At 35.2% G+C, this 23,323-nt stretch overlaps 1 protein-coding gene across 1 annotated transcript; it reads left to right on the top strand.

Moving 5' to 3' along the window:
* The first annotated feature begins 6,145 nt into the window (after window positions 1–6,145).
* LOC126715221 (protein IMPAIRED IN BABA-INDUCED STERILITY 1-like) lies at window positions 6,146–13,068 on the top strand. Its single transcript, XM_050415729.1, has 9 exons — window positions 6,146–7,108; window positions 8,761–9,045; window positions 9,193–9,507; window positions 10,006–10,233; window positions 10,493–10,590; window positions 11,081–11,189; window positions 11,283–11,756; window positions 11,981–12,104; window positions 12,598–13,068. The coding sequence occupies exons 1-9, from the start codon at window positions 6,728–6,730 to the stop codon at window positions 12,600–12,602; spliced, it is 2,019 nt and encodes a 672-aa protein (XP_050271686.1). The 5' UTR covers window positions 6,146–6,727; the 3' UTR covers window positions 12,603–13,068.
* The last annotated feature ends 10,255 nt before the right edge of the window (window positions 13,069–23,323 follow it).

The raw sequence follows: 23,323 nt of genomic DNA, 5'->3' as shown, positions 1-23,323 counted from the left end.
TTGGCTTCACAGCAGTTTGTTTTGCAATTTAGTATTGCATAATTAGTGTTGTCATCTATATATATATATATATAAAACCGAAGCTTTTGCTAGCACCACAATTTTCCATGTCAGCATTATTTAAAAAAAAACAAATATTTTGATTTTATATTTCTATATATATACTAAAGAAATATTTTCCACATCACTAATTTATTTTCAAATTTTATATAAAAAAAGAAAAAGAAACATCAAGCTAAAATGTGAAATCCGACTCCTATTTTATAACACCAACAAACTCAAAACCCTAAAGAGTTCATTCTCTTTGCTTTGAATATTGGCATCAATGCGGCTGAGGCATTGGCGGTGCCACCTTGAAGGCAAGGTGAACCCTTTTTTTTACACCTTAAACGCAGACCAATGACTCCATTAGTATGAAAAACTCAGATTTATCATCCACTAGGAGATATAATAGATGTAAGTTTTTCTTCTTCTTCTTCTTCGAATTTTCTTCTTCTTTTCCTCTGTTTATCTTCTTCACACGCAACCCAGCTCTCTCTCACTGTATTGTGCGTGAATGAATTTGAATCAAACAAGTTTGTGTCTTGCTCAAATGGCACTTTACCAAGAGAGTATTTGAGTAGCATAGGAGGGAACAGGACCAACTAAAAAGGCTGCAACCACTTTTCAATGTGTGGTGAAAAAGCATGCCACGATTTTAAACTATTTAAGTGTTTTTTTTTTTTTTATAATAGCTATACCCATTTTAGTGTTTTTGACTACCCCGCTAGCACCAGCCTATTTATTGTTTCTTTTTACTGATTTTTGAAATGAGTTTTTTATAATGCCTGCAGACTTCTCCAAATAATAACACCTGTTGCTACAATATGCTGTGCTCAGGCTTTTGGCTAAGATCAAGTGGATCCCTCAGCCCTATTTCCAACTATGGTGGTGATCAACAGATGCTCAGAATCCTTATTTGGAAGGTAGTGCAATATTTCAATTTAATTACTTCATCAAATACTTCTAATTTTTGGTCTCACTTATGATTGTATCATATGTAATTTTTTTTACCCAAAAAAATTTAGAGTAATAAATGTTACAGATATGGCTCTAGCCCAAGTCCTAATGCATTATATTGTTCTTATTTGAGTTGATATACTAATTTAGAAATATTGTGAAATTGTTTGGGGCATTTTATTGTAGATTATTATAATTTTTAATTATGAGTTAGGCCATGTACATCTATTATATTATTATTATTATCAATTAATAAAAATTGATATATCATTTATTGTATGTAATTATTTTGATACAACTGAAAAGAAACATCCAAACTGAAACATAAAACCTTGACTCCTATTGATACAACTATTCTTAATTAAATTCAAAAAAATCATTATTTGCTTTGCCTTTATATGTTTGTATCATTTTTGTTTATGAAGTTATTCAAAATTAGGTTACAACTAATTTTGTAATTAAACTTTGTCTCATATTTAATAGTTTTCCCGTGCATCGCACGGGTTGGCGACTAGTATATATATATATATATATACTTATATATTGCCTTTTTTGCATTTTTGTGGGGGTCAGTAAAGGGTCAATCAAGCTTTGAGCTGATGACCGAGCTATATAGTCATCTTGGTCACTGATATCCACTTTTCCTCAATTTGTTGCTCACTGTGTAGGCCCAAGGTCGATTTATAAGCATATTACAAAGGGAGCCTTGCCAATTACGAGGGTCCTCGCCCACTTGAGAGGTATTGCTGAGCAGCTACTGGGAAGCCTTATAGCATAGATAGGCCTATTAGAACTTAACCTAAAACCGATAGCCACGAAATAGAACAACATGAGCCTCACATAGTCTAGACTATGGGGATTCCTATTGCTGCTTCAACCACTCTCCTCAATGTTGTATTTGATGCATCCTAACTACCATCAAGTTTCTTTTAATGGTACTTGTAACTATAATAACCCGGTTCCCCTTGATTTTGGGGGATGGGAAGTGATCCCACTTCTCCTCTTTCGCGAGAATATTTCACATCCGTTTATAGATCGGGAGTTGCTATCCTGACACACATCCTCTAAGTCGAACTAAGGGGATGACTAACTTGGAAGGGAAGGGAAGTACTACCAAAACCGACCACTCACACACCTATAAATAGTTAAATATACCCCTCATCTATTGTACTAGGTATGTAACCTTGGCACTATTACTCTGCCATTTTCATTTCTCTTCTTCTACCACTGGTTTATGGACTCAACCATCAAAGCCTCACTAGCCGACCTCCAAGTTGGTTAATGCCAAATTCAGGTTTCTCTTTCTTAGTAGGAAATCGTTAGGTTGCAAGGGTTCATCATTGTGAACCCTTGAAGTCCTTGTTGCAATTGCATATTTTCTTTGAAATTAGAACCTAGAATAAAGAGAGTATAGAGAGAGAACACATGTAATACGTGATTTAGCCTAATGGACTACATCCACATAAAAAACCCTTAGCAACTACTTCTTCCCTATTAAGTTGTAGTTTGCAATTGAACCTAATGTGTGGTATTTAATATTTATAAGAGGTTAAACCCTAAACTAACTATACACTAAACCATGGTTACAAAACTTGTACTCGAGTATTGCTTATCCACCAAGTAGGATTAGAGTTAGGGCTTGATTAAGACTGGTTTGTTATCTTTAACAGTAATATTGATGTATTTGCACGCATGTGAAGATCTTTCTCCATCGAGTTTGGTAATTTTCGAGGCAAGCTTAACATGCTAGTTTGCTTTTGTACAAATCATTGAATTGTAAAGTTAGATGTTGGCTACAATATTGTGTTGACCAGGACATTGGTTACATTTGGATCTTGAGAAAGTTGTAGTGAACATAAATTCTCATCATGCACGACTCCATATGAGGGGTTCTCACTTTTACTTTTGCTTTTGCTTTTGTTTTTGTTTTGTTTCTTTTTACATTAGTTTAGTCTGAAAGATAAATCTTTCCATGTATTATTAGAACATTCTTTCACAAATTGTTGACCTAAAAAGAACTTATTTAAGTATTGGAAGCATTTAACAAAGGTTTCCTATTCACTCCACTCGATTAAGTTGAAAGCTATTTCTTAACAAAAAGCACACATGGCTAACCATTTTTCTTTAATATTGTTAATAGTTTTACTCCACAATAACCTTATGTGGTACGCAGCCTTACTTTTCAATTATCTCTACCCCTAAGTGGAAAAGTATTATTCCATGTGATTTGGAAATTCCTCACTTTGGAGTTTGGATTCAATCATAATAAGAAACAAATAAATTGTCACATGCTTGTCAATTTTTTGATTCGGAGAGCAAGAAGCTCCACCTAGAATCAGAATGAAGAATCATTAATTTGTTGTGATATGGCGTGAGTGCCATACTTTGAAGGCTCCAAAAGTGAACCCATGTTGTACGCTGTAGACTTTGTCAAAAGAAAGAAAAAGGCGTGTGAGTCCATGTATTTAAGCCTGCCAATTACATTTGTAGTGGTGCACTGATATTCCTACGTATCATATACTACAAGAAATTAACTTTGAACATTCTCAAAAAAAGAAATTAACTTTGAAAAATCTAATCTTGAATTCTATTTTTGCCTCAAACTTTGTGCATACTTATCTCTTATAAGATTCTCAAAAAAAAAAAAAAATAAAATAAAATAAAACTCTCTTATGGATCAAAAATATTTATTTTCTTTATTTTTGCCAAATAGGCAAAAGCAGGAACCTCAATGGGTGCTAAAAATTTCTATTCTTTTGTTTCACCAAATGCATGAAAGCATGAACCTACATGGATTGGTCTAATTGTTTTCAAACTTTATGTGATGCATGAGGTCATGGGATCAAGTTTCCTAGGGATTACATTCAACCAGAAGTATTAGTTAGGTGTTAATTGAAATCATGTTTTTTCGGTTTTCACGATTATGTTTGCCTTAAACTTTGTGCAAAATTCTCTCTTATAAAATTTTATTTTCTTTGTTTTTCCAAATACATGAAAGCATGAAACTAAATAGGTTAGTCTAATAGTTTTCAAAGCTTCATGTAATCTATAAGGTCACGTGTTCAGGTATCCTAATTAAGGGGATTATATTCACCCGGGAAGGATTAGTTAGGAGCTAACCGAAATTAGATTTTCTTCCTCCCAATGATAATAAACAAAGTTATTAAACTTGAACCGACCCGACCGGTTGGACCCATAACCTAATGAACGATACCTAAGTTGGTTTGCTTGTTTAATTGGACCACTTATGAAAATGACTTAATATAAACCCAACAAGTTTTTTGTAACACCTGTAAAACGAACAAGTTGTTTTCATCCATTCAGTTTTATAGTTTTAAACAAAATTATCTTTATTGGCCCATTGTGGTATTGTTTTTTGAATGAGAAGTTTAATGAAAATAGATGATTTTATTATGAACTCGATGCTAGACTTTTCAATGAAGATAGAGTTTTCAAATTTTAGCTCAAATCATAATCCATAGGATTGGAGCAGCTAATGAGAGTATGGGACATGCAATATGCATAGAATGTGACTTAGGAGTTTGAGGTATGCTTTTGTTTCTAGAATTTTAAGTCATTTAGTAGGTTTTATTTAGCAAAGACTTTTTTTTGATAATTTATTTAGCAAAGACTTGGCTACAATTGTATGACATCCTTTTATTTTATGTTTTCTAGCACTATTACTTGTGAAATCTCAATTTTGAATTGCATTAGGTGGCTAGTTTTTTAGACTTAATTTTAATTAATAATTTAGACAAAGCCCTTTTTTTTATATATATATATATATATATATATATATGCAGCCCTTATAAATTCAACCGATGACCCATTGGTTGAATTAGTAACTTTGTGACTCAACTCCTAAATCGGTTTATAAATAATTGTGGGGGGCAGTTAGTCAGGAGGTACTATTAAAGCTGTACGAATTGGGCCTATGACCCAATCCGAGGACTTTAGCTAATCCGAGGATGGCCAAATGAGGTTATAAGGGGAATGGTATAAAGAGAAAAGTAAAGATAGTACGAGATAAGTCTAAACGAACGTCTGAGGAGAAAAGTCATATCGGGAACAAGGGTTCGAGGTCAGTAAGAGTGTCATATCACCCTAGACTTTCTTCAAAGTTACATCACAACTAGGAGTTAGATGTTGGACTATGGGTAAGAAAAGGGGGGTAACAAATATCTTCAAAAAGCTGCTACCTCCACATTAAATGCCTCCCAACTAACTCTCTGACCGTATTAATGTGGAGGTGATATTTGAACAGTGACCAAGTAGCCTTACAGCTACTATTTGATGGTTCTGGGAGGTGTTGGATGAGACAAGAAGGAGCTCCTAGAATCTAACCTACATGTGTATGGTAGGGATAACACTAAGATTGTAATATATAACGCGAGAAGGTGGCCTAAAAAGGGGATCGGAAAAAAAAAAATCATAAAATCTAGACAATAACATTTTGGGTTCTGGTAACTGTGTTCATCATTAAGACATTATAAAATAAGTTTCTTAGGCTGCGTCGAGGAGAGAATTTCTTACTTTACTGATGTTTAATAAACTTAATTCAGCAACTTTATGGTTCATCTTTTAAAGTAGAACTAATTCTTTCATCCACACTCTATAAATTCATTGTTTGGACTTGTTGGGCTTAAACCCAATCCCATACTGGGTCTAATCCAAACGCATTCCTCACAATAATTAAATAAGCGCCGAGCACAAACTTTTGTTATTATTATATCTGTAAACATTTTGTTGGCATTTAACAAGTGATCATTGTTCCATACTTTCAAATCCCAAATTTGTTTCCCCAAAAAAAAAAAAAAAAAAAAAAGTCCCAAGTGCAATTAAAAATTCAATTAAAAAAGAGGCCATTAAATAAAAGATCCAAAAGAAAGAACACAAAGTTCCGAACCTTCCAATCTAATCTAATCTAATAGTTTTCCAAGCCATAATGGATAATGAGTTGCAGTGGAGCTGTTGGGCAGTTAGCCATAGCAACCACCACACCTCACCCGCTTCCTCTCCAACCAAACCAAAGCAACAAACGGAGAATAATAATGAGCTTCCCAAACGGTTACATTTTACCTTTTTCTTCCTTTTTTGCAAAACCAAGGAAACACACACAGTATAAAACAGTGTACGCACACATACACGCATCAAAAGCAATGAAACCAATTCTTCGGACCCACGAATCCTTCTGTCTCTCTCTTTCTCTCACTTCCTTTCCTTTCGGACCGTTTGTCCCAGAAAAACAAAAACCACACTCCCATCCTCTAATACCTCCGTAGATCTCGCAGAGACCACCCAGAAGAGAAAAAACAACGAGTCCAACCGAATAAAACTAAAAATATTCTCTTTCTTGTTTATCCCTATCTCTCTCTCTCTCTGTCTGCCTCTGTTTTTTGCTTTTTCTGGCTCTTCCTCTCCCTGCTTCTCCTCCTCCTCCTCCTTTTCTTCCTCCTCTCTCAGGAGGTTTTTGTTGGGTTTTAGCGAATTCACATTTCTTCTCTCTCACAGAGAGAGAGAGAGAGAGAGAGAGAGAGAGAGAGTGAGAGATAGGGAGAGAGAGAGAGAATGCAATGCAATCCCATTCAAAACCGAATGTGAAAAAAACAGGGGAAGCCTAAACAGGGCAAATACCCCCCAAAAGACACAAACTTTGCCTCATTTACCGATCTGGGTCGACCCGAATTCTGGTCCAATCGATGCTGGAGGGAATTGGGTGGGGTGTTGAATGGGTTGCATTAGCTCCAAGGAAGCGGTTCGGGCTGTCAAGGCTTCATCCCCTGTTCTCCACGATAACAATAAACACAATGATTCAGCCATGTCAATGAAGATCCAATCTGGGCCTTTAAATTTGGAAAGAAACTATAGCTCTAGTAAAAAGAAGGAAGGTGAGAGATCAGTGGAGAGTCGGAGTCGTGAGATCAGGAAGACGAAGAAGGAAGCCTCTCATTCCAAAGGCTCTTTCAGCTTCCGGCTTGGCTTCTCTCAACGGTACGTGCAGGCGGAGCAAACTGCAGCTGGGTGGCCACATTGGCTCAGCTCTGCTGCCTCAGAAGCTGTCGATGGTTGGGTCCCTCTCAGAGCTGATTCTTTTGAGAAATTGGAGAAGGTTGGCCTCAATCATTTTAAACTTCAAAAACTTTCCCATTTTGTTTGTTTAATGACACGTGCTTTTATTTATATATTTTAAACAATAACTAGAGCACAATGAATTTAGTTTTGTTTTATATGTCATTATCAGATTTTGATTTGTCATATATTGTACATAATATATGATGAATACGTAAGGCTGACTACTAATCACCTCTACCAGACCCTGTAGGAGGGGGAGCTTTGTGCACTAGATATGAAATTTTTATGATATATATATATATATATATGTATGTATGTATTTATGTATGTATGTTGTAGGATTTGGATGTGGGTGTAATTGTGTTACAGCTTGCATTAATGTATATATGTGATTTTGTTGTACTTTTTATTCATGTTAAATTTCCATTTCAATGTTTGCTCTTTCTAAAATTTTGGTTTGAATTGAAATGTAGGAGTAGTTGGTAGTGGATAATTTGGCATAATTTGCTTGTAGTGGGATTTGGTTGTGAAGGTTACCTATCCAGGTTTGGAGTGAAAATTGGAAAGTAGTAGGTGGCATTATTTAGAAGATGAAGGCAAGTAAGTGGGAGTTCTAAAAATGAGGATATAATTCCCTAGCAAGGACTTTTTGCAGTTTATCTTAGTAACCTTAATACCTCATGTGACATTTCAGATATATAATGAAAAAAATTATGTTGTACTTGCAATATGGTGTACTATAATATATAGATGTTTCAGGAGAAAGAAAAGAAAGAGATATGTAGATGAGCACTCTCACCTCATATTGAAGTGATAAGAAGTGCGCGAGAATTTTTCAATCATGTACGTTGGACTTCTATTTAGTCAAAGGACAATGACTCCTGACAGGGCCTTTAAGAAGATATTGACTGGTACCTATAAAAAAAGAAGAAGATATTGACTGGTATGACAAGTTGTTTGGAAAGGGACATTAAGGCCTAACAGGGTGTGGTTGGCTTGGAGAGATGAAGTCATGCTTGAACAAAAGCATTAGATCTATTAAGCTGAAAATGCAGAGCAGGCAGGTTGGGATGACCCAACTGGTTGATGGATCATGTAATCTATTTGAAAAGTGTTGAAAGAGAATGTCAAGATAGATCTAAAGTGTAAAAAGTACAGTTCTAATGAATGTATATTTGGCTGTTTCCTTGGCTTATAATAGGCTTCAAGGCAACTCCCTTCTTCAGCCATTCAAGTTAAGCATTTGATGAATTTTCCCAAGCATCATTACCTTGGGATGAGCCTCAAAGAGCAGGTGTTATAGGACTCTTGTTTTCAGACAATAAAAACCTCAACGTAGTGTATTACCTGAAAGTGAACCTTGAGCCATAAGCCCTGTTTGCCTTGTGAAAGTAGTGGATATAATATGCGGACATCTAATAACTACATATATGCTTAAATCTTGAAAGGAGTTTTCTGTGCAAATGTGATTCAGAATAAAATCAGCCAAATAATTACCTGAAAAAATTTAATTTCAGCCAAATGACTTGTATTTGATATTTGACATGCATCTGATAATCATGATGTTGGTTGTTTTACACTAACATTTTGCTTATGCTGCAATAGCTGGTTCCTTGGCCGTATGTTGATAATTTTTCTTAATATTTATTTCTTAAAATTATCTTTATTTAATTCCTTCCATGCATGTAGATTGGGCAAGGTACATACAGCAGTGTGTTTCGAGCACGTCAAATTGAAACTGGGAAGATGGTTGCCTTGAAAAAGGTGCGAGTAGACAATTTTCAGCCAGAGAGCATAAGATTTATGGCACGAGAAATAATGATCCTCCGCAGGCTGGACCATCCAAACATCATCAAATTGGAGGGGCTTATTACTTCTCGGTTATCAAATAGTATATACCTTGTATTTGAGTACATGGAACACGATCTTGCTGGACTGGTGTCCAACCCCGACATCAAATTTAGTGAGGCACAGGTTTGTTAATACTTTATATATAGATTGGCAAAATAAGATCATTGCTAAGACATTAGATTATTGTATGATGTGAAGGCTATATCATTGATCTGTTTCTGTTTCACTTCTCCTTTGGTATTTAAAAGTTTTTGGTTGACTTCTCTGTAGGTCAAGTGTTATATGACACAGCTATTATGTGGAGTTGAGCACTGCCATTTACGAGGTATAATGCATCGAGACATTAAAGCATCAAATATTTTGGTAAACAATGAAGGGATTCTGAAATTAGGGGATTTTGGATTGGCAAATATTGCTAGCCCAAAGAGGCAACCTCTAACAAGTCGTGTGGTTACTTTATGGTATCGTCCTCCCGAACTTTTGATGGGGGCTACAAATTACAGAGTATCAGTGGATCTCTGGAGTGTGGGCTGTGTATTTGCAGAAATTCTTATGGGGAAGCCTATCCTTAAAGGAAGAACTGAGGTGATAACACTAATGAAGTGCACTTATTTCTTTATCCCATGATTCTTACCTGTTTTATATTACCTGATAGCTAATGGACAGAGACAAATGGGAGTTTGATGAAGAGTACAAAAGATGTAGTGTGTTCTGTATTTATGCTTTGTACAAATTCTTATACAAAATTCTTTATACACATATCTACATAATATTATTAAGTAAACAAAAACTCATTTTAGTGCTGGAAATTCTCTTAAACACTATAGTATTTAAAAATTCAGAAATTCTCAGTACCTACTATTAGATACATTTAGGATATGGTAATTTTCTAATCTAAATTTTACTTTGTTGATATTGCAGTGAAAATTTCCAAAGAATTCTTGACTTGGAGACATCCTCCTAACACTTTAATTCTTAACTATTATCCATGAGAATGGAATTTGTTCACTTATTGATTGGCTTGTGTTAAAGTATTTCTTACATAGCACTTGAGTTTGATGAGTATTCTACTCCAATCTTCAGGTTGAGCAATTACACAAAATTTTCAAGCTTTGTGGTTCACCACCTGATGAGTTCTGGAAAAAGTCTAAACTTCCTCAAGCAGCTATGTTTAAACCCCTGCATAATTATGAAAGTTCTCTTAGGGAGAAGTGTAAAGAGTTTCCAAAAACTGCTGTGAACCTGATAGAAATTTTACTTTCCATAGATCCTCAAAAGCGTGGGACTGCATCCTCTGCCCTAATGTCTGAGGTAACTTCTACCAAAAGTTTAGTTTGTTTAAATTTCTTTTTCAAAGTAAAGTTATTTCCAATTTTACCACATTTTAGGGCATGGCTATTTATTAGATTTCCCTTACTACACTTATAATTTAGATATTTTCCAGAATTTTTCATATTATCATATTGTGGTGCATGCTTATATTTTTTTAATGATAAAAACCCGTACCATTTTGTAGTTTTGAGCCTTTGGCTGTCTGATTTGATGTCTGCGTCATGCTTTTGTTTTTCAGTATTTCAACACAAAGCCTTTTGCATGTGACCCATCAAGCTTTCCAAAGTATCCCCCTAGCAAGGAAATTGATGCTAAAAGTCGTGAGGATGGACAAAGGTGAAATATTTTTTACTCTTCATTTTATAAACTGCTCATGCAGGTTTGGGTAGACATGTTTTCACTCTTCTGAATCAAATTCGTGAAGCTGCCTGACAATCAATCTAAATCTATATTATATCTCCTTTGCACTCATTTATGGGGGTCCTTCTCTGTCTGTTGTTTGTTCACACTCACATATATTACAACCATTAATCTGTAGAATGTTCAGTTGCATGCTATGTTAGTGAAACTAGCGATCTGGGTCCTTCCTGATGAGAAAAAATAAAATAAAATAAGCAAATATCTTTTCTCCATAATTGGGTGAATTTATTGTTATTGCATGATTTTAAAGTCAGAGTCTAAATTGCTAGATTAAGTTAGGGTTTGAATCTATGAGTCATGCTGATATGAAAACCTAGATGGGAGCATCCACTCCTAATGGCTTCCTTCTCTGTTTTGGTTTTAATAATATAAATAATTATCTGCTAAATAGTCAATGTATTTCCAGGAAAAAGACTGGTGCTAAAATGCGAGAGCCTGCAGCATCAAAGAAGCCTAGAAGAGTCCGTAAAAATTTGCAAGAAACAAATTCTCAGAGTAAACTAGCATCAAAAGAGGTATATGTGTGTGTGCATGCATGCACAGTGTTTGTTGTGTAGTTAGAGGAAGAAACCTAGGTTTTATTTATTTATGTATCCTTTGTTGTGCAGGAAAAACAAGAATATTTTCAACTTGATCATAGAAACAGTGACCGTTCACATATTCCCAAAGGAAAAGGTACTTCTATGCGTGGAGAGCCACTAAAGCCATCATTTGATACAATGTCAGAGACTTCCCAAGTGATGAATACATCTCAAGGGGACAGTACATATTCAGGCCCATCAGAAGTTGCAGCACCAAGCGGCTTTACATGGGCAAAAAGGCGAAAAGAGGTTTTTGCTGCATCCACAATATCAGATGGATCAAAAAGCAAAATTAGTGCATTAGATCCATCATTTGCCAAAACATCTTACTCAACGAAAAAGGGGAATGAAGATCTTTTATCCAAGGTTCTAACCAAGCATGCAATACAGAAGCAGCAACGCCATACAGATTCTTTTGATACATCTGAACTATACCATTCTAATGATATGTCAATGGCATTTAGTGAAAAGGAAGAACCAGATGCTTCAAGAACTAATAAGGTAAGTGTACAATCTCATCGTTAAGTAAAACCTAAAACCAAATAATGTAATAAAACTTAACTAGCATGTGTTCTATTAGCTGGCCAAAAGCTGGAAATCTATTTTTAATTTGGTAAATTGTTTACAAAAAATAAGACGCCATTCAACTGTGTAAAAGTCATTCATGCTATGTTATTTTCTACATGTGTTGAGTTGAAACGATTGCTCTTTCTTCCATCATTTAGAGTACCAAAAGCAGAAGCGAGCGTGTTGAATTCTCAGGACCATTACCAAATAAAATTGATGAACTTCTACAAAAGAATGAAAGTCAAATTCGTCGAGCAGGTCGTAGATCAAGGTTTGAAAGAGGTATTTGAAAATTCACCTTCTTTTTTATACTATCAGTGAATCCAGCTCGAAGTATGCAATCTTATCTTCTTTTCAACTTTACTATATTCTTTGAGATACATTGCTATACTCATTACACATTAAGCTTCTAAGAATAAAAAAGATTCAAACTTGTGCTAAAGAGTCCATGTAGAACTAATCAGTAAGTGACAAAAATATTCACAATGACATGTTGCGATTGGTGTATAATAAAGTGATTAAGTTGTGGGTCTATATGAAAGTAATGTTGCTCCACTTACAACTTTTCATCTTAGCAAGTTATGAAAAGATAATGAAAAAGGTTGTGTCCGTATTATTGTGCAAAACTAACAATATAATAAAGATATTTATTCAGTAGCACATATAAAGACAGTGAAAAAAGTTGTCCTTATTATTGCTCTAAACTAACAGATATAATAAAGGTGTTAATTCAGTAGCACATATAAATACTGAAATTTTAACTTGTTTTTTACAGATTGATGAGGGAAGGCTTCTTTAGGGTGGGGAAATCCTTCACACCCTTTCAGAGGATAATAATTGTAAGAACTCCTGGACTCAACTCATTGGCCTTCTGACACTGCTCTGAACAACACCTTTTTCCAAGCTCAGACAGCTCCATCTTGTTCAAATGGTTCTTCTACCTCCCTTTGGTTTTTTAGACCCAACTTTTTGTGCGGATATCCATTGTATTATATAAAAAAGGGGCCAAAATTCACTCAAATGTAGACAACATCATGGTTGATCATGTAGATGATAGAGTAATTAAAGAGTGTTTTCATTCTTCGCAAAAAGAATATCAGGAACTACTTTCAAGTGTCTAATTGCCATTTACTTTTTGTCATTGACAGAAACAGGCTGTTGCCTTCACAATTTGGACAATCCTCCTCTATTTGATTTTAGGATATGTCAAAATATAGTCTTTCATTGATTGACATAATTTGGATAATTTTTCCAATATACCCTTTATGAATATCATTATGGAAGAATACATTGGGCATATCCGCAGCTACTAAGCTGACGAGGGGCATAGAATTTCTTCAATTTATACACATTCTAACTTACAAGATTTTGCTAGAAAAGCTAATGAAAGTGCTGGTTTGTTTCATAGTTATAAAATCAAAAGAGAGAACTATTTGCCAAAGAAGAAAAATGGGCTTTGTTTGACTCCACAAAGCTGACGTTGTAAAGAAAAGAATAATGGTGGTAAATTGAAATGTAGGGGCAACCTCTCGCTCAAACTGCAAAGACTAGGGTAGCAGAGCGGCCATGGTGTCTATTTGAATAATATACGCCTGTCGCACTATTATTAGAAATAGTGTGCCACAAATTTTGAAACCTCTCTTGTGGAAATACCAGGCCACCCCTATTTCAAGACTCTCTTTTTTGAGAGAGTTTCAATATATGGGGTCTGCTCTTAATGATAAGTCTTTATTTATCATCAGACCAAGACACCATTTAGTTTTTGGTGTAAGCGGAGATTAAACCCTAGATTAAACCCTAGATCTCTTATAAACCTTAAACCCTAAACCCTTCTTTTTTTTAGAGAGTTTCAATATATGAGGTCTACTTTTAATGATAGTTTTTTATCATCAGACCAAAACACCAATTGGTTTTTGGTACAGGCGGGGATTAAACTCTAGATCTCTTATTCAATCATCAGAGACTTTACCAGTTGAGTTAATTGGAACCTAACCTTTCTCAAGACTCCTCAAGGGAGAAAAATGGGCTTTGTTTGACTCCTCAAAGCTAACACTGTAAAGAAAAGAATAAATGTAATGGTGGTAAATTGAAATGTAGGGACAGGACAACCTCTCGCTCAAATTGCAAAGACTAGGGTAGCAGAGCGGCCACGACATCCCTCTGAATAATATACGCCTATCGCACTATTATTAGAAATAGCATGCCACAAATTTTGAAACCTCTCTCATGGAAATACCAAGCCACCCCTTTCTCAAGACTCATTTTTTTTAGAGAGTTTCAATGTATGAGGTCCGCTCCTGATGATAGCTTTTTATCATCAGACTAAGACACTAATTGATTTTTGGTGTAGATGAGAATTAAACTCTAGATCTTTTATTCAACCATCAGAAATTTTACCAGTTAAGTTAATTAGAACCCAACCTTTCTCAAGACTCTTGAAATTTAACTTCTAGAAATATATACTACATTTTCAATCATGTAGTTTAAGGGTGTAACAAATTAAACTTTGAAATTTAAAAACTAATAAATTAAACCCTTTAATTATTGGATTTATTATTGAAATTATATGATTTATTATGTTGCCTTTTGAAACCTTATGGTTGAAATTGTTATTTTTGAAACTAAATAGTTGTTGGGGGTGGAAAAGTTTTCCTTACAACAAATGAGATTTATGTTGGGTTGGGGGCCTAAATCAAAACTCGACAATGGGCTTGAAGCATGGCTCAAAAGCTATCGGTGAATTTTTTGAAGAGTTCACCCTCTTTTTATACCTTGGGCCTAAGATGGGACTGACAAGGGTTATGAGATAGCCCAAAAACACTTCCTACAACAGACACGTCAGCATAATAAAAAGTATACTGCAATAAAGAAATAACCCAGCAGTAAAATATTCTAGCGCTAAAATGAGACAGAACAGCATAAACCTCCAGCTGTTAGCTATTCACAGATTAAGGAAAGTATCTACATGGGCTCTGGAGAAGAGTCTTCTAATACAATAATATGAGGGAAAAACTCTATGATAACAATTACATCATAACCTTCAATAGTAAATGAATAAACAAATATCATAGGTTCCATTATAGTAAGTAATGAGGAAACTTAGTGTGAGATGAAGGAAGAGAGAGAGATTCTAGCTAGCACAACAAGATCATTATGATGTCTGGGCATGCTCATGGATATAGTATATGTAGTAGTAAGTAGTGAGGGCCATTTGTGGGTAATATGAGTAGTGAGAGAGAGTGTTTAGTAAAGCTGCTGGAGCTTTCTGTTGGGAATAGATGAGTGTTTATAGGTAGAGGTATGAGGGGTATTTATGAGCTAGGAGCTGGAGAACTTAGTTTCTAAGCTTGAAGCTAATAACTCAGTGACTCGGAACTTTGCCAGAGCTTAGAGAAGGCTAAACAAAGAAGTTAAGGAAGAACTCTTTTCTCTTAGTGTATCTCTTAGTGTATGCGGGTCTATCTTGATCTCCCCTTGAAGGATTAGTGGAGAGTTTCTATTTATAGTTGAGTTTAAGGGGGTAATTAGCAAATAATCTTTGCTAAATCTTCCTCAATCTTCAGAAAATCCTTGGAGAATCGTTCCTAAGATTTGCTCAAGAGTGGTAAGTTCAGCTTTAGAGTGTTCTTTGCTATTTTGGGTAATGATAGCTGGAGTTTTAACCTAGCATTAAATGTTGATTAGCCTTAGTTGATGGGATTAAAGCATGTATTAGGCTAATGATCTTGGTTTTGCTACTACTAGAATCAGAACTCCCTAGGGCAGGGAGCATCACCCTAAGCCAGGTGTGTCAACCTTGGAACCCTTTACTGGGAACTCTGTTGGAGATCCCTTTGGTGCCCTCTAAACCACATTTCCCTAAGGTTTCCCATTTGGGGTTCATGTGCTTGGTCCATGAATCAGAGAGTACACGTTTTTGACCTAATGGGTTGGAAAAGAAAGGAAAGACAGCTGGCTAAAGCTTCCCAGCCTTATGTCATGTCATCCCAGCTTTGTGTCACATGAGAAATAATGGAATTCAGGTTGGCAAGGAAGGGTTTAACCCCTGCTGGATACGTGTCCTTTTCTGATTTGATTGGACAAGTTAGAACTGACCCGCTCACATTAGGTGGGAGGTTGAACGGCCCGCCGCTGACCGCCGACAACCACGGGTCAAGTCGGATCGGGCTCCGATTGACAACGGTCAGGTCGGTCAAAGTCGGAGTGAGTTTCAACCTCTAGATCTTCGTTGGAAATTGCCAAATCTTCGCCGAATCTTCGCTGGATCTTCCCTTGATCTGTTGATTTTTCTTTGGATTTGTGCGACAACCACGGGATCGAAGCAAGAAAGACCACCTCAAGCCCAGATTTGAACGAGAACTTCCATCTCATCGCGGAATCTTCGCCGGATCTGTTGATTTTTCTTCAGATCTGTGTGACAACCATGGGATCGAAGCAAAAAACACCACCTCAAGCCCAGATTTGAGCGAAAACTTCCATCTCATCGTCGGATCTAACCAAAAATTACCAAATCTTCACCGGATCTAGGTAGATCTAGTCTTCTTTCATGGGTTTCATCGGTTGGATCAGGTTCATCGAGTTTTGGAGAAGAAAACCCGCCATCTGACCTGCCTAAATTGGTTTTTTGTGGCGAAGACCCGTCGCCGACAGTCACCAGTGTTGGGTCGATCGATTTTCGAGTCAGCTCGGGCGATTTGGGCGAGTGGGCCGGTTTTTGGTTTTTGGTGGACAACCCTACTGATGGCAATGGGCCCTAGCTGTCAGGTTGTGCTGAAGCTTGATTGGACAGCTCACGTGAGTTTCAGTTGCTGGGATTTGTATGTGAGCTAGGCCGACTTAGCTGGACTTTGTAGTTAAGCTTCTTTGGGCTTGGTCTTCCCTACAAAAATGCATAGTTTTACTATGGGTGATATACATGGGCTTTTATAAATTTTGTAAGAGAAGTATTTTTTGAGTGATGAGTAATTATATTTTCCATGAATTAGAAACTTTAGTACATGTAAAATAGGTGCCAAAATAATATTGAGCTTTTCGGGTTTTGCTCACAAGTTAAATGATTTTGGGCTTTTTTGTGGAGACAGTGTAATTTTGTGGCCCAATTTGGTAGTAATGTGATAAGTATTTTTTGTGGAAGACCCAAATTGGATAATATGTAGGATATGATGGGTAATATTTGTGAGAGGGCCCAAGGTAATTTATGGGGCTTATATAGGAAATATTTGTGGGAGCCCAATAACATGGAGAATATTTGGGTAATATGTGGGAAATATTTATGTGGGTTCAAAATAGTTTATGGGCTTGTGTGGGTATTTTTTAGTGAGTAGGGTAATGAAATTAGGGCCCGAAAATTTATACCTCAACAACAGTTTAATTTGTTATCCCCTTAAAATATATAGAGCTTCAAATGTAGTTTATGTTTTTTTATATAACTAAATTAAATGAGTTTTTTGCTTTTTTTTTGGGGGGGGGGAGGGGGTTGGGAGGGTTTGAAATACCATAATTTCCAACCAAGTTTACTCTACTCCCCCTCTCTCTCTCTCTCTCTCTCGATCCAAATGGACCAAAAAAGTTAACTAGTGATTCTTGATTCCAAGTACAAAACATAGAAATTTGAAAAGCAATACAACATAGTCCCAATAGATAAAAAATTTGATCAAAATAAAGTAAATATAATACTCCATATTACTTGTTATTAAATATATTCGGTTCGACAAAACAAAAAAGAAAAAAAGAAAAAGAAAGAGGAAGTAAAACCTTTCAACATATATCAGTTTACAAAATAAATATTTTTCTTTTGGATTGGTAAGTACCATGTACATCAAATATAAGTTGCAAGTCTGGCTAGGTTTGTTATAACTTGTTTAGATTGTGTCGTGTGGATGAAGGATGTTCCTCCACAACTTTCTTCTAATATGGTCAGTTTTTCTTAATGAAATTTTAGTATTGTTCTTCAAATATCTATATGTATATATATATATATATATATATATATACATATATATTTGCAGATAATAATTAATAAAGGAGCTTTTATCAATTCAATTGAGTTCAATAAAAAAAAAATAAAAAGACTTATTTTTATTTTGAGAATCAATAAAAAGACATTATTTATATATACACATGTAAGTGTCAAACTGTCAACGTGTAAATAGTAGGAACTAAACTCGTTTTTAATCCAAAGGAGTCTCTGGGTTCAAGTTTTCAAGAAGTACATCAAAAATAGAAATTTCATGGCCATGCCTTCTCCAAAAGTAGCCTCGTGGTCATCTCAGAGCATATTTGAGTGCAGGGTTGTAATTAGAAAAGGGCTCTGCCACAGAATAGGGAATGGGTGGAACACTAGGATTTTTGAAGATCCTTGGATTCCTTCATAACCAAATTTTTTTCCTAGCTCCAAGCAAGATGCCTCTAATGAATTTCACCTTGTGGCAGACTTGATTAATCATGATATCCGGAGTTGGGACAGAGGCAGACTTGAGGAAAGTTTTAAAGCAGAGACAATCAACAAGATAATAAGTATCCATCTGCCACAACAAGCCTTTAAGACCAGGTTTTTTGGTGTCTACCTCCATCAGGTGAATTTTCTGTTAAATCAGCGTACGTATAGCGCTATTAGTGACTCAAACTTTCCCAATCACCCTCAATTCAATTTAGCTGATTGGAAAGTTTTGTGGAAGCTGAAAGTCCACACAAGACTCAAGAACCTCTTATGGAAAATGGCTTGGAAAATGGCTTGGCAAATCCTTAAGTAAAGATTCACCTTGCATTCAATTGAATGTTGCCTTTGCAAAAGTGCCCCAGAAATTTTGGAGCACATATTTATTCAGTGTGTGTGGGAACAGCAGCTTTGGCTCTTGGCTCCTTGGCCACCGAATATAAACAATATGAGAAATTTATCTATTCAGGATTGGGTTAAACTCATCCATAATCCTAAGGATTCTTTGGGGATTGTGGATGAAGATGTGGGTAACTTCCAGCTTTATGTAGCAATTCTTTGTGATATGATGTGGATGACTAGAAATAAGAAGAGACTAGAAGCATACTATTTCCTCGTATTGTCTATCGAAGCAGGTGTTCTTAACTTATATGGATCATAAAAAAGCTTGGGATAGTCAGGTGGCAAAATTGAACACTACCCGCGAACTTGACACGACATAATATGAAATTAGCAGGTTATGGGTTAAGGCTTAATGGGTTCGTGTCATATTTGGATTGATAAAGTTAACCCGTTTAATAAACGGGTTGGGTTAGTGTTCAACGCATAGAACCCATTTGACTCATTTAATTAATTGACATTTTACCAATATACCTTTCAAACTCTAAGTATTTAAACTTATTAGTTGTTGTGGTTTATTTTCTTTGACATATTGTGATTGACTATTTGTAATATTTGGATATGTTTTAGTTTTGAATGATTATTTGTGATGCAATTACTCGTTAGTTTTGAATTTTATATTAAAAATATATATGTTTTTTTCATAATTTTTTTTTTTTCATTTTGATTAAATATGATAAACAAGTTGACATGACTAACCTTATTAATAAATGGGTCGTGTTAGGGTCGAGGAATCTTGACTCATTTAATAAACACGTCGGGTTAATGTTGATCTATATAGTCGGATACTCATGAATTGACATGACATGAACTTGATACGGGAACACGAATTGCCACCCCTAAGCCAGTCAAAGAAAAAGAAGTTGGGTAAAGGTTGATCCTCACCACAAAAAAGATTGGGTCAAGCTCAATTTTGATGCAGCAATTAGAGAAAACAAAACCTCTATTGCTGTTATTGCCAGAAATGAGAATAGAGAGATGTTGTTGGCTTGGGTAGACCAATTGGTCTTTGAAAGTCCTCTGCTTGGAGAAGCTAAAGATGCTCTTGGGGCTGTTAAAAGAGCAGTGCTTGAAGGTTACATCAACTCAACATAATAATTGAAGGTAACGCGTGGAATGTCATTAAGCCTCTATCCAAGTCTGATGTAGCCCCCCACTAGAGTATCAGAGTTATTATAGATGATATTTTGTGCCTCTGTAATACTTTTATGAATGTTTCATTTTTTAGATTCTCAAAAAAAAGAAAAGAAAAGAATGTTTCATTTTCTTTTGTATATAGAGCCGATAATGTTCCTACTCACTTACTAGCCCAGTGGGCCTCTTTGTGTAACTGGAGGGGGCCAGTTCCCATCTCCATTCTTCCTCCCCTAAAAAAATACTAGAGGTAAGCCAAACTCTACTGCTAATAATATACTCTGAATGAAACCTGCAAATCTTCAAAATTGAAGGAATACTCTTCCTTTAACCCAAAATAAAAAACATAGAGAATAATAAGAGAAGCAGATTGGAGCACGAAGGCACAGAGACAGAGGATTGAGAACAAAAAATACATAGAAGGCATAATTTTTTTTTTTTTTTTGATAAACTTCATAGAAGACATAATTAGTAGCCTACCTGACTGTCTCCTCTGCCACATCCTCTCCTTTCTCCCTACCCAAGACGCCGTCGTCACAAGCGTTTTGTCCAGCAGGTGGAAGCCCCTTTGGACTCTCATCCCAACTCTTGACTTGGACTACTTCAATCTTGTTAGGAATAAGAATGCAAAATTTAGGTTTTTCGATACAGCGTCCAACATCTAGACTCTTTGCAACGCCATTCCTTTATGCAAGTTTTGCCTCCAATGGGCCTGGCCTGATTGTGACTTATTCTATGTCAACATATTGGTCTAAGCCACCATTCCCTGTGGTGTGCAAGAGCTTGATCTCCACATATATATTGCTATTGCTAAAAATTAGTTTCTTCTTCTTTTGCACAACATTAGTGGTTCTCAAATTGAAGGATGGCATTCTTCTCAATCTTCCTTTTGGTCTCAGGATTCTACAACTTAGAAATGTTAAATATGCAAACTGTGACTCTCTTTCCACACTCCTCACCGCCTGCCCGCTCCTCCAAGATTTCACCCTCTTACTATGTTATGGAGCCTTCTTTAATATTAAAGGCAAGTTCACTATCATTGTACATATACCTACGCTAAAAACATTACATTTAATTTGCGATGCTAAGTATTCCACATACCAACCCCAAATAAACACCCCGGCTCTCTGATTACTTTCATTTCGAAGGTTTTTCGGTGACAAGGATGTTGTGTTGGAAAACATCCCCTACTTGGTTAAATTGTTCCTTAAAGTTGAGAATTGTCATCTTTCTTTTACTACTGAAGAATATGCAAATATGGTATGGGACTTCATGAGACAACTTTGTAATGTTATATCCATGGAATTGAGCATTGGGAACCGCAAAGGTACCAACACGTTATGTTATGTTATGTTATTTATTTATTATTTATTTATCTTTCTCTAATTCTCCATCATTTATACATATTATAAAACTGAAGCGTCTGACTTTCTGTTGACTTCATAATATATTGCCACGTTAGCTTTACTAGCTCCACAATTTTTCACATCATTAATTTTTTTTTAAAATTTTTTTTATAAACTCTGTTAGAATTTGAAACTGTTCAGCTACAAAAGATTACTACTCTCACGCTACAAAAGACTCCCCTCTATCATTTTCTCTCCTGTTTGATTGATTTGCTTCTCATGAAATTCTCTCTCTAGGATTTTCTCTAACTCTTATTTCTAAAGTTTGGGTTGCAGGAATGATGATGATGCCAATTATTCAGTCCCACTGCCAATTGAATCCTAGCAGAGAGTGTGGTTGTTTTCAATATAATCAATAAATTTATTGTTGTTGTCAGTTTTTGTTTTCTGTTAAGCATGGTTTTGCTTCTCTACTTCTACATCCATCTTTTCTTAGATCAAATTCAAAATTTTAAAATAGTAAAACTTCTCCTAAATTTAGTGGTGGCTCCAGGAATTATTTTTAGAGTGGTCATTAAGAAACTTAAATTATACAAAATTTAATTAAAAAAATAACTTGAATATATCAATATCACAAAAAACAAAACACGAAAATACATGAAGTGTTACCATTTTTTTCTACTAACAAAGAAAAAAAAGATTTATAAGAGATAAAGTGAGAATTGAGAATGCTGAGGTCAGAGTAATGAAGTAAGAGAATTGAAATGATAATAGAGAATAGAAAGAAAAACGGATGATGTCTGTTACAACTGTGAGCTGAGTTGCTAAGGAAAGAAAAATTATTGCCACTGCAAAGCCAAAAAAAGCATAACTGCTGTCACTATCAAGGAGAACTCATGATTACAATATTTTTCTTGAGGGGCCCGAATTATTTTTGGAGTAATGCTACATACATTTAGAAACAAATTTTATATAATAATTTGTTATTTGTAGTTTAAAAAGTGATGTTAATATTGGACCCAAATTAAAAATAGTAACCGATTTCCACTTATCACATATGATTTGTTATGAAATTATTGTAAAAATGTTGTGAATGTAGTATTATTCTTATTTTTATTGAATAAAAATTCTTGCAATTCTCAAATCAAGGTGGTCAATATTTTTATTAGGGTGGTCAAAATAGGTTAGTTTAGTATATACATATTTTTTTGCATGTATATATATATATATACATTTTTTTGGCAAATTAGGACCACCTTGAGATACATGTAGAGCCGCACCTGCCTAAATTATAACCCCACACACAATCAACAACTTTGGCATTCCTTTATTGTTTTTCATAAATGAGTCTTCAGTTTATTGTAGGTGAGTCTTACGGTAAGTTTCTTTTTCCCCTTTTTTGGTTTATTTAGAGAAGTCTCCTTCTTGGAGAAAGTTTGATTAAGTAATTTTGGTAGCTCTATTTCTTTCTCTTCCCCCTTAAGTGCATGCTATTGTATGACTGTATTGCATATTTGCATCTTTATGAGAAAAAAAAAAAAAAAAACTATATTGCAACTTTTGCATTGTTTAAATTTCTATCTCTAATTTCATAATTTAGGTTTGTATCTTGAAAAATAAATAACTAACTTTTTTAGAATAAAAAATAAATAAGGGAAAGGTTCTGCTACATACTTGTATGCAGCAATTGCCATATAATGGGTTATCTGATAACAAACGAAAGTGACAAATATCTAAGGATCCACCTGATTATGTACATTGCACATGATCCCTGGACATGTGTTGCTTTCTTTTTGTTGACACATAACCCATTATGCAATAATTGCTGCATTCCCAATAAATAATTATTGATGTTATTTAATAGTACCCTAATTTTAGGTCAATTAATATAAGTGTTGATTTCTTTTGAATTGTATGTACTCAACCAATTTTTGGACCAAGCTTTGCCCTTGAAATTTGGTTGTTTATGTGATTCACATTTGACAAAATTTTTAATTGAAATTTCAGTCACAATAGGTTTGGAATAGATTGGATCCACCTGATCACATTCATTGCACATGACATTTGGTCACATTTTTTTGTTGTTGACATATAACCCATTATGCAGCAATTGCTGCATTCCCAATAAGTAATTATTGACGATATTTAATGGTACCCTAATTTTAGGTTAATTAATATAAGTATTG

The sequence above is a fragment of the Quercus robur genome, chromosome 2 (assembly GCF_932294415.1).
Source record: "Quercus robur chromosome 2, dhQueRobu3.1, whole genome shotgun sequence".
Lineage (NCBI taxonomy): Eukaryota > Viridiplantae > Streptophyta > Magnoliopsida > Fagales > Fagaceae > Quercus > Quercus robur.
Note: the sequence above shows the minus strand (reverse complement) of the source record. Positions and strands in the feature narration are given on the sequence as shown.

Coding starts and splice junctions, on each gene's coding strand:
- LOC126715221 (XM_050415729.1), top strand. CDS start 6,728: ATGGGTTGCATTAGCTCCAAGGAAGCGGTTCGGGCTGTCAAGGCTTCA. Junction 7,109..8,760: donor CTTTTGAGAAATTGGAGAAG/GTTGGCCTCAAT, acceptor CCATGCATGTAG/ATTGGGCAAGGTACATACAG. Junction 11,190..11,282: donor GTAAACTAGCATCAAAAGAG/GTATATGTGTGT, acceptor TTTGTTGTGCAG/GAAAAACAAGAATATTTTCA.